The sequence below is a fragment of the Watersipora subatra genome, chromosome 5 (genome assembly GCF_963576615.1).
Source record: "Watersipora subatra chromosome 5, tzWatSuba1.1, whole genome shotgun sequence".
Lineage (NCBI taxonomy): Eukaryota > Metazoa > Bryozoa > Gymnolaemata > Cheilostomatida > Watersiporidae > Watersipora > Watersipora subatra.
In genome coordinates, this window is record NC_088712.1 from 32,781,441 (window position 1) to 32,794,007 (window position 12,567).

The 12,567-nt window shown below is 37.3% G+C and overlaps 1 protein-coding gene across 1 annotated transcript in view; it reads left to right on the forward strand.

Annotated features, from left to right (window-relative positions):
• Positions 1-12,567, forward strand: part of LOC137396147 (BRISC and BRCA1-A complex member 2-like) — a 29,817-nt gene that overhangs the window by 6,187 nt on the left and 11,063 nt on the right. Inside the window, exons 4-6 of the mRNA XM_068082301.1 lie at positions 351-542; positions 2,955-3,032; positions 9,015-9,118. Of these exons, the coding sequence (XP_067938402.1) occupies positions 351-542; positions 2,955-3,032; positions 9,015-9,118 (374 nt within the window). The remainder of the gene's footprint in view (positions 1-350; positions 543-2,954; positions 3,033-9,014; positions 9,119-12,567) is intronic.

Here is a 12,567-nt window from a genome sequence, read left to right on the forward strand (position 1 = left end):
AGCTGGAAGATAATTTTTAGCCTGGTAAAAGGTAAAATTAAATATAAGTGAAACACTTACAGGCCTTTGCAAAGTAGTTGTAGACCGTTGTAAAGCTTGGTCCGAATGTGAATACATAGCAAACATAGCCTTGAATACGTAGCGAACATTATAGCCTTGAATACGTAGCAAACAGAATAGCCTTGAATACGTAGCAAATAGCCTTGAATACGTAGCAAACATTATAGCCTTGAATACGTAGCAAACAGTATTGCCTTGAATACGTAGCAAACATTATAGCCTTGAATATGTAGCAAACATTATAGCCTTGAATACGTAGCAAACAGTATAGCTTTGAATGCTTTCTGCAGCACCTTACCAACTGGGATTCCAGAGATACCGCTGCGTTCTCTAATGTCATTACTGAGCTGTACAGAGAGTATAGGAAGTACCAAGTTAGCCTGCTGTCTCTTTACCCCAGACTACAAGTCATATATAACAGTATCATCAGACTAATTGATGAGGAGCTTGTGGAAGTTCACCTACCTGCCCATGAAAGAAAGGTTTGTCCCCAGAATATAAGTTTTATTTTATGTTAAAGCTCATGAATTACATAAGAACTTTTATCATATATTTCAGTACATCAGTCTTGGCTTTCGAATGAGCCTATATTCAATACAGAAAGATTAATAGAACTATGAAAAACAGGGTGTCAAAAGTATGTCCAGCAATAGAAAAAACATTTGGTTGTGGTTCCCACAATGTGATGTCATGATTATCATTTAGCCTTAGATCGTCGATCCCTTTCGCTGCCATTGAGAGTGCGCTTTTCTGTGACAATTGGTGCTCTTAAACCCAGAGAGCGCTAATGATTAACTAGCATTATAGATAATCAACAATGCCCGGGGATCGCGCTAACGCCCAACCAATACAAACACATGTTCTGGGTTAATAGATTTCGGGTGATTGTTAGAGTTTACTTTTTTTATCCTTTTGTTCATTTACCATTAAACATTTATAATAATTATTATCACATCATTTTATATGGTGGCATTGTTTGTCCCATACAGAAATGATTAATAACTTGATTAATAACTAATTAGTAATTAAATATCAAAAAGAAAAAAATATAAAAATAACAGTATTGATATTACCGTATATTCGAATAAATTATAAAAAATAGAAAACATTGGACAGTTAAATTAATCATTTTATGTATGATACTAGCTTAAAGGCAGATTAAGTTATTTATGGTAGGCTTCTCTATTCTGAACAATCCTGGAGTGCAGTGAGTCAACCCCAACGATTGATATAATTCAATTGACCTCTACAACAAAATTAAACAAAAACAGAAATGACTACTAACAACATACCTGGTTATTAACCACCCATGGTGGTAAAGGTAATGAAATCACATCGATTAAATTGTGACCTGCAGTGGCGTGGCCCTAGGACTATATGTAAATTGCACTCTTGCGAGATCACGCAATGCTTGAAATTAATTAGCCTCAGTCATGCCCATCAACATCACAATGTTGAGGGCTAGTGCATAATATCATCGGGAAAATATAGTATGGTGCTTGGAATCTCAGGGATTTATCATAAAAATAATCTGTACATAGAGAGCTATTGACACTGAATCCTTTGTCATCTTCATTGGTTCTCTGGAGTTGTCCTACCTTTGCCTGCCATTAGCGTCATTATTGTAGTTGATAAATATAAGCGGTAAGCGATAAAATAAGCGGTAAGAGCAGACAACACCGAATATGAAAATTGTGACGTCACAATTTTCGAGCCTATACCATTGAACATTTCTGCGGTAGAACTCTGAGGAAATCCTATAAACACCAACCAATGTCTGTCTCACCATGTCAAACAATGGCTCATTCGAAAGCCAAGAATCTGATGTATTGAAATATATGATAAAAAAATTATGTAATTTATGTGCTTTAACATTTCTTGTAGCTTGTAACAGGATGTTTTATTGACTGATTGCTGAGAAAAATGAGCTCAAAAAAAGTGCGATTACAGCGCTAGCTTGTGATAAAATCACGCTTTTTTGAACTTATTTTTCTTGGTGTTCAGCGTATTTAACATCTTGTCACAAGCTACGAGCAACGTTAAATACCTTTCAAAAAAGACCGATTATTTTTAAGGCTGAATTTAGAGAATAATGGGTTTTAAGACACACATCTCTATAATTCTAGATCGGACTAGCCATCCCCAACTTCCATCCCTAAAAAGCTAGGTTATGTCACATATTTATGGGCGGGGCTTGTCATGACAATTGTTTCGTTTGCAACACTGATATTGAATCGCTGTGAAAACAAAAATTACTTGGAAAGTTAGTGGACAAATATTTATTTTGAGTAGAAAATCGGAATCAGCGTGTTTGATATACCATCAACCGACATTGAAAGCTGTTTGTGGCAGTTAGCCGCTATGTTATGGTTTGAAGCCGCGCAGCTAAAAGTAGTTTTAGATGAATTTTTTTGATTGGTTGCAAGGAAGCCAAGTATTCTCATGCCCACAGGTTTTAGACTGCAAATAAGATGTCAACAACTTTTCATTGTCTTTTATTTTATGTCTGTTTACCCATAGACATAATGTAGATATTTTATGTTCGTCTAACAAGTCTGAAAGTTGCCCGATACATTCATATAACTCCACCTTTAGGTAACGCGACTTTTATAATGAAGTTGTTTGCAGATTTTGTTTCATTAATTTAATTTGTTAATTTATCTGACCAGATATATCAGTATTGATATAGACATCTGATTAATATTACATTTTTTTAACCATTTTTGCATCAAAATACAACCATATCCATTATCTTAGTAACAATGGAGCATTAACATCGCTAAGAGAAAAATCCTCTGTGCATCACCTGGAAAGAGACTTATTTTAGGTTGTCATTTTATCTCAAGGAATGAAAATATATCATCTGTACAATTTTACTGTGCCCTCCTGTTTAGGTACAGCAATCTGATTCTGTTGTGTTCATCGTAAAGATAGAAGGTCCTTTCTCCAAGATTCCACCTCAACTCCTTGCTGTGAGTTCTTGTATCTTTTGCTAATGTTATTCAGAGTTTTCTGATATATAGATCAGAAACATCAATCCAATAGTCAATCCAAGCCATGGCAAGATTGGTTTGCCTTCTCCTGCTGAGAAGGCAAACCAATCTATATATATATATATATATACAGTCAAACATGGATAACTCGAACTTCAAGGGACCGAGCAAAATTGTTCGAATTATCAGAGCGTTCAAGTTATCAGAGCACTGTCACAAGTCCATATATTTACTTATTTATTAGTAGATACATGTACATATACAAACTATAATATAAATCAAAAGCACAAATGGCTTGTTTCAAATTAAATGCTTCTAATGTAAAGTTTAAAACGTTTTCATGAAAAAGTATAGAGATTTTTCTATCACTTGAGATTGGTTTGTTGTTTGAGGTGATGTTATTGCCAGGACGTTTTTCAGATTGACATTGGCAAAACTTGATCGTTGTTGAAATGCTCAAAAGAAAAGACATTTTTTTCTTTTGGGGTTTTACCCACGATCAATTTTGCCGTTTCTTCTTGAAGTTTATGCAGATTACCTTACTTTACCTGGGATTCGTTAAGAGCAACAGTCCGAGGCAGTTCAATTAGAAGTTTTACGAGGTTTTACGTACATTCTATATCACTCACGCTTTTTTAATAGATACTTATTGAATGTACACACGTATTCTGTGTTTAGGTCAAACTATGAATAGTTTTTTTGTAGCTCAGACAACGTATACGTTTAATTACAAGAATTTTTAAGACGATTTAAACATTCAACATTCCGACGTTGATTCAACACAGAATCAACGTCAGAAAACTATTCATCACGGGCTAGCTGGGTTATGCCACGCACTCAAGGATTTTCGCCACGCACATACAAAACAAAAACAACATGCGATTTTTGTTTTGTATGTGCGTGGCGAAAATTCTTGCACGCGTGACCCGGCTAGCCCGTGCTATTCATCGTATCGCAATATAAATCAAATTTCACCAAACTTTTAGAAAAGTCGTTGACAAAAATATTTTGCCGATGGTGGTAATAACGACGCTTATGAATTACGAAAAGATGAAGTTTACCTCTATGGCTTTGAATAAAGTGATTTTCTAAAGCGATAACAACCGTTTTGGTAGCCGTTGGGCAAAAAAACAGTTCGAATTAACAGTGTTGAGTTCGAGTTATCTATAGCAATTTATCATTACGTGGGAACGGGCCAAAGGAAATGTCCGAATTAACCATGTGTTCGAGCTATCCGTGGACGAGTTATCCATGTTTGACTGTATATATATATATATACATGTATATATAGATTGATTGATTTGCCAAAAAGATTGGTTTGCCTTCTCAGCAGGAGAAGGCAAACCAATCTTGCCATGGCTTGGATTGACTACAAAAAGGCCTATGACTCAATTCCCCATAGTTGGATACTTGCTTGAGTGCCTCAGTATGTACAATGTTCACCCTGCTCTTGTGGCATTCATCAAGATGTCAATGACCAAATGGAAGACGGAACTGGAGGTTAATGGCAAAAAGCTGGCGAGTGTGAAAATTAAGCGAGGCATCTATCAAGGTGACTCCTTATCACCGCTGCTCTTCTGCATATGCCTAAACCCTCTAAGCAATATGCTGGAGGAGACTCAATATGGGTACCAGTTCAAGAGTGGCACCAAGATAAACCACCTCTTCTACATGGATGACATCAAGCTGTACGCTAACAAAGAAAGGGACATTGGTTCGCTAATACACCTCACTCAGGTATACAGCAAGGACATCAGAATGACCTTCGGTATTGAGAAATGTGGAAGATGGCCTGAGAATGCCAAATGGTACCGTCAAAGATATAGAAGAAGGGTACAAGTACTTGGGGATTATGCAAATCAACATCAACCACGAAGCCGAGGTACGTCACAAAGCCATTGCCAAATACAAGAAACGCCTTCGGCAGGTCTTACGGAGCCAGCTCAATGCCAAGAACCAAGTCATGGCAATAAATACCTACGCTCTGCCAGTAATAAGATATCCATCAGGCATAATAAAGTGGACTGAGAAAGCCATCAAAGAAACAGATATAGCAACTTGTAAACTGCTGACCATGCATGGAGCACTCCACCCAAAATCTGATACTACTAGATTGTATCTTGATAGGAAAGATGGCGGTAGGGGACTCAAAAGTGTACAGCAGACAGTGAAAGAGGAGGAGCAAAGCATCAAAGCATATGCAGCCTCCATGGCCATTTCAGATAAGTCGCTAGCTGAATTTCAATCGGCTGCTCTTACAACGGACCTACGTCCTGATGATGAGGAAATTGACTGGCACACGAAACCTTTTCATGGTGCTTACCACCAACAAATATCTAAGGTTGGCGATCTTCACCAGACATATGTGGCTGAACAAAGGAAACCTAACGGCCAATACAGAGTCGCTAATCATGTCAGCCCAGGAGCAAGTGCTCCTAACAAGGCAACTCCAAACGAAAATCTATCACACTGGAGACGATCCTAGATGCGGACTGTGCAAAGATGCACCTGAGACCATCCAACACATCATCAGTGGATGCAAGCAGCTAGCAGGAAACGCATACACTGAGCGGCATAATCATGTCGCAGGTGTTGTGTATAGAAGTCTATGTGATGAGTATTGCCTTAATAAACCACAACACTGGTGGGAAGTTCCTGGTAAGGTCAATGAAAAAGACCGCGCTAAGATCCTCTGGAACTTCTACATCCGAACTGACAAGCATGTCCTAGCAAACCAACCAGATATAGTGGTGGTAGACAAGGAGAACAAGAGGGCTACTATAATAGATATAGCAGTACCCAATGTCTACAATATAGCCAGCAAAGAAAAGGTACAGAAATATCTCCCTCTCGGAGAAGAGATTGAAAAATGCTGGAAAGTAAGAACAACTGTAATCCCAGTAGTCATTGGGGCACTGGGCGCAATAACACCAGCGCATAAAATGTGGCTTGCCCAAATACCAACAACAATCAACTCAGGTAAGTTGCAAAAAGTGCGCTATTGGGAACAGCTAAGATCTTGAGGCGAGTGCTCAAACTCCCAGGTCTCTGGTAGGAGACCTGAGTTAGAGCAGAATTTACCACCCATACGGGGTATCCGGGGTGAGGAAACAATTTTTGTATATATATATATATATATATATGCTTTTCTGATATATATATATATATATATACAAGTATATGTAAGTATATCTATATATACTTGTATATATATATACTTGTATAAGTATATACAAGTATATATATATATACTTGTATATATATCCATACATATAATATATATGTAAATAACTAGAAATATCAGAAACATATATATATATATATATATATGTCTCTGATATATATATATACATACAAGTATATGTATATATATATATATATCCATACATATAATATATATGTAAATAACTAGAGTGTTGGAATAGGTTTATAGTCCTTATCTTTTCCCGCGGTGATATTTATTTCTGGAATCAAAACAGGTCTTTTTCGTGCTTTTGCACTCTTGCATGCTTGCACCGGTGGATACACCATCAGTCACCTGAAGAGTTCAGAAGCACCAAAAAGACCTGTTCTGATTCCAAAGAGAAGCACCAACCTGAAAAAAGTTAAGTGCCATTAACCAAATTCAACACCATAATTAGTTATAACACTCCACACTTTTCAGAGTGTAGAGTGCTGTTAGCGGTATCCCTAACTACTTAACGATCGTAATATATACATACTAGGTTAATGCCCGGCATTGCACAGTAATAAAAAAGTTTTTGTGCAGAAAATGAGCAACATTATTTCACGGTATGGCGAGAAGGCTGTATGACCTAGTCGATAGCACACCTGTCTGCAGAACTGTGTTTCCAAGTTTATTTCCAGTACAAAATGGTTTTCCGTTCCTAAAACTTGTTCGCTGTAACTGGACATGCAGACACACACTCACACTTTTATGTATGTGTTTGCAGATATGCACAAGACTACACCGATTGTATGTACATGATAGTTTGTACAACTTTTATTATATAAATCTCAAAGTTTGTGTGTGATTCTGTGTGTCCAGCTACTTGTATCTGTATTAAAATCTTGTAATGAAGAATCCTTATTGCAGAAGATTTGATCTCAGAACCTTTCGTTTGCCAACCAAATATGTTACTAATTTAGGTACTATAGATTGATGGATCCATTGGGCGATATATGTCGCTATGTGGGTGAAAATATGCTACCGCTTTCCATTACGGCGCAACCTCATTTTATACTTGCTCTCATGGCTCTTATTAGTAAGAGCCGTAGATGTCTTACTCCAATTAGCCATTGGCAATGTGCCAGGCTAATGGCAAGTAGCACGCAAATACATTACCTGTCATTGTTTATAAGCTGATTTTTAATACCCCTGCAACGCTGGGCATGCCGCTAGTTGTAATGTAATTCAGAAAAGCTGACAGGCACCAGCTCACAATTTTTGATTGTGGACAATTCTACATCATGTCTGTACAATTCTACATCAAGTCTGTACAATTATTCTACATCATGTTTGTATGATTCTACATCCTGTCTGTATAATTCTACATCATGTATGTACAATTCTACATCATGTCTGTACAATTCTACATCATGTCTGTACAATTCTACATCATTTCTGTACAATTCTACATCATGTCTGTACAATACGGTTTTCTCTATGCAGACTCTTTTTGTTAGTTTAGCTGATGATAAAGTCTTTCTATTCAATTCCCTGGCTATATATAGATATATGTACATATACTTGACAACATGTTATACATAACTGCATAACTTACCTTACAAACTTACCCTAATGCAAATATATGTACATATACTAGACAACATGTTATACATAACTGCATAACTTACCCTACAAACTTACCCTAATGCAGATATATGTACATATACTAGACAACATGTTATACATAACTGCATAACTTACCCTACAAACGTACCCTAATGCAGATATATGTACATATACTAGACAACATGTTATACATAACTGCATAACTTACCCTACAAACGTACCCTAATGCAGATATATGTACATATACTAGACAACATGTTGTACATAACTCCATAACTTACCCTACAAGACAAAATTATTCACAGTTATATTTCACAAAAGTTGTCTAATCATGCATTTTTGTGGACTATCTTATTCGCAGAGGAACACATGCGTGAATAAGCTGATCTGTGAATCCAGCTAGCAATAGAGTGTAAAATCTTCACATGCATATAGCTTTATGTATGATTTTTTATTCTATATGTACTCGTATCTGCATTCGTATCTGCAATCGTATATGCATTCGTATCTGCATTCATATCTGCACTCATATCTGCATTCGTATCTGCATTCGTATCTGCAATCGTATATGCATTCATATCTGCATTCGTATCTGCACTCGTATCTGCATTCGTATCTGCATTCGTATCTGCATTCGTATCTGTAATCGTATCTGTAATCGTATCTGCAATCGTATCTGCATTCGTATCTGCAATCATACATGCATTCGTACCTGCAAATCAAATCATATACATATAATTTTGTCTAAATCAAAATCATCATTGTCAATTTCATCAGCTTCAGTATTAGAAGTTGTTGGACGTGATTTCACTATGAAAAACTGCAAGAGCTTTGATGATGACTTGCTGAATTCTGAAGAAATTGTGACAATTTTGAATAACTTTGTAAAGAATTGCAATGCATTAGCAATGGGCATATTTCTAACATAAGAAGCACTTCTCAGTTATATGCCATGATAGTCACAAACAAACTTGTATAATCATGCTTGGATGGTAATAATTTGAAATACATGTTCTCAAACAAAATTAGCTGTAAAATCTTAACCACAGGCTCATTTATGTGCACTGAGAGTAGTATCATGTAAGAGTTGGTCCTATCAGCATCTCGTTATGTAAAATCTTTTTATGCTGAGTAATGGAGTATAGATATGCTGACCTTCATTACAGGGTGTGAAAGGAGAAAACTTGGTTTTGCTCACCTTGCATTATATAAACCCGGAGAGTTCCACAAAACCTGAGAGTAACATTTGCATCAGTCCGAAGTTGAATCAGTGAGTACAATAACTAGTCTCACCCGGCAAATTGCATGTTGGAATTCCCATTAGACAATACTAGAAAAACTAGGTAACTGTTCATGTTTTATTTTTAATTCTATCGTTAAGCTAAGCGATTAAAAATTATTAAAACTTAATCCATTATCAAATGCAAATGGGAGTATTCAGCTGTTTTATCGTAATATATATAATTAACTTGAGATGTCAGCGTTACCTCACAAGCTAAAAAAATTACCTATTAAAAGGTTTTCTATAGATTAGCTAATGAGAACCAGAATTTTTATGGGCTTGTTCAGACAAAGACATTGTTGCCTATCAACATGATATAATACTTTCATATGTTCCTATGACAACCTTTGGAGTAAAGCACTGCTGAATCTCATGAAGCTTCATTGTGCAAATTAGTGTAGTTTAGTAATGGCGGCTAGTAATGATATGAGTGATTCAGTGTGGTCAGAATGGGAAGATTTTGACTTTGAAGCTACAAAACAAACACACGGTGATTCATACAATGGAGAAGATAGTGAGGAAGAACTAGATGACAATGAAGCAGTGCTAAGGAAGAGAGAACTAGAGCAACAGGCTGTATTTCAGTTGCTGGATGGTGACTTGAACTCAGAATTTGATTTCAAGGATGACACCAACTTTCATTTCATTCCAGCCTTTGATTACACACCCAGTAACATTGAACCTTCTCACACTCTCCCTTTAGACGCTAAACCTCTGGACTACTTGACATTATTCTACACAGATGAAATCTTGGATCAGGTAAGCTAAACAGTAAACATTGTAAAAAATTATAAACCTGTCACTAATCAGTAAAATTTGGATGTATGTTGTGCTCAAATGGATATTAAAAAATTATTTTGCATAATGTTGTTTGTGTGGGATGCACTGTATAAAATATTTGTATGTACTTTTTATTGTACTGTTATGTGTGAGTATACTATAGGCCCTATGTACATTGTACTGTACATACATTTATTATACATCATGCATACATGTACGTGTCCTTGCATGTCGTATATTAGACTTGTACTATAGTATTTTTCGCAGCTCTGTCGGATTGTAATTTCAGGATTTTTGTGTATCTTGTATCCAAAAATTATCAGATTTATATTCTCTGAAGCTACATGTGTGCATGGTTGGTACTGGCACTAGCCTAGCCAACAAAGAGGATTTGAATGATAGAAACAATACCAATAATAGAACCTAGCTCTTTTGGTTGCACCAAAGAGTAACAGGTTGCACTAGATTATGGCAAACTGAATTATAACTCCACAATTATAACAATGTAAACTACATGAATTATATTGTTGCATACACTGGAGATTACTTAAACAATATCTATTACAGCTCATTGTTTATGTTTTAGATATGCGAGTATACAAACAGAAATGCTGACTACCGGAAAAGCAAGGATAGATTTCCATCAGGCTATGCTCTGTGGAGGAGATTGGATAGAGACGAGCTGAAAGCCTATTACGGCCTACAAACTTTTACAGAGCAGCATCTGGTCACAGAGCCATAAAGTGGACTACTTGTTGCACATGCCAGGTCCTGGTTGTGTTTCCAGTGAGAATCGATACAAACAGAATGCTATACTCCACTACTGTGATGAACTACAGTGGAACCTCAGTTTTCGAACGACTCGCAGTTCGAACAAATTGGAGTCCGAACAAAAAATTCGAGAAATTCTTGATTCGTAGTTCCAACAAAAATCGGAGTTCGAACGCCGGTACGACGCGTGAGTGCGTACGTGAAGGTGGGATGCTGAGCTACGTACGGGTGTAGATCGAAAAAAATGTATCCTAGGTGTATCCTAAAAAATCCTATTCATACTTCTTTTCTTTATCCTTTTTCTATTTTTACAGGTTCATGTTAGCGTAATCTTTCGTATGGAAGATTACGATAACGCGAACGTACGATTAGCCTGGGTTACATATATGTTTGTTATTTGTGTCTTCGCCCTTTTGCTTAACATTTTCTGAGATATACATTGCTTTTTATGTGTTGGTCAGCATTTTAATGTGCAATTTCATGCATAAAATAATGTATAAAATACTAAAAAGGTGAACATTCAGGGTGTAAGAACGGATTAAAACGATTTACATTATTTGTAATGGGAAAAATGATTTCGGTGTTCGAACAAATCGCTTTTCGAACAGGGTTTTGGAACGGATTATGGTCGAGAACTGGGGTTTTACTGTACTAGCAAAAGACAGAGAGGAACCAAAATACGACCGGATATTCTAGATCCGGAATCTCTCGACATACATGAAGAGACGATTCGAGATGCACTACAAGCCCGATCAGAATGTCTCTGTAGATGAGTGTATGATTCCGTTTGACGGACGGCTTGGGATGAAGCAGTACCACAAGGACAAGCCGGTGAAGTGGGGGGTGAAGGTATGGATGTTGTGTGATTCGGTTACAGGTTACAATTTCAACTTTGACATTTACTGCGAAAAGGATAGAGACTTTGAACACTTGGAGACTGTGGGGCTGGTTTCCGCAGTAATGTTGAAACTTTGTCAAAGCCTTTACGATAAAGGTCACATCGTTTACACTGACAGATTCTACACCTCACCTGCATTGCTACACTACCTGCGCCAGCTGCGACTTTCTGGCTGTGGCACTATGATGACCAACAGGAAAAACTTTCCTAAAATACTTATTAAAAAGAAGAAAGACTGTGGCAAGCAGAGAACATCTGAATGGCTTCGGTGTAGTAAGACAGGCATGGTGGCTACTAGGTGGATGGACAATCAGCCGAGCGACTTCCTGAGCAATGCACACCTGCCTGAACATGAAGAGTGCACCGTAGAAAGGATGAGCAAGGCTGGAGACAAGATCATAGTACCAGCCACTCCCAGTGGTAGAGATTACAACAAGTACATGGGAGGCATTGATCTCAATGACATTTTGAGTCGAATCGACCGTCTGAGGAAGTCCTACACGGAGATCGAGTGTAGATCTGTTATGTGGGCCATGCTCAATGCATTTGTACTCTATAAAGACCGTCATCCCTCTACAGAGTTCCGAACATTCCAGTTAGATGTTATACATGAACTGATTGGAGGCTGACAGTATGTCACAAAGAGACCGAAGCGACGGCTAGGTGATGGTATCAAAGTTGAACCTCCACTGGATTTCACCACCACTCACACCCCTATAGTTGACCCGTCTGGTTCTAACAGTCACAAGTGTTGCGTGTGTCAAGAGAAGTTCTGTCGGACAAAGCGATCTCATTAGGGTGCTCGATCTGTGAAAGCAATTTTCATGTGCAAAGAATGTGATGTATACCTCTGCATCAAAAGAGATAGTAACTGTTGGACTGCTACCACAACCAAACTGAGTATTGGCGTTAGTCTGTTGTGGTATGTGTCACAATTCATTATGTTTTTGTTGCAACCAGTGATCTACTGAACTATTTCACAGTACAT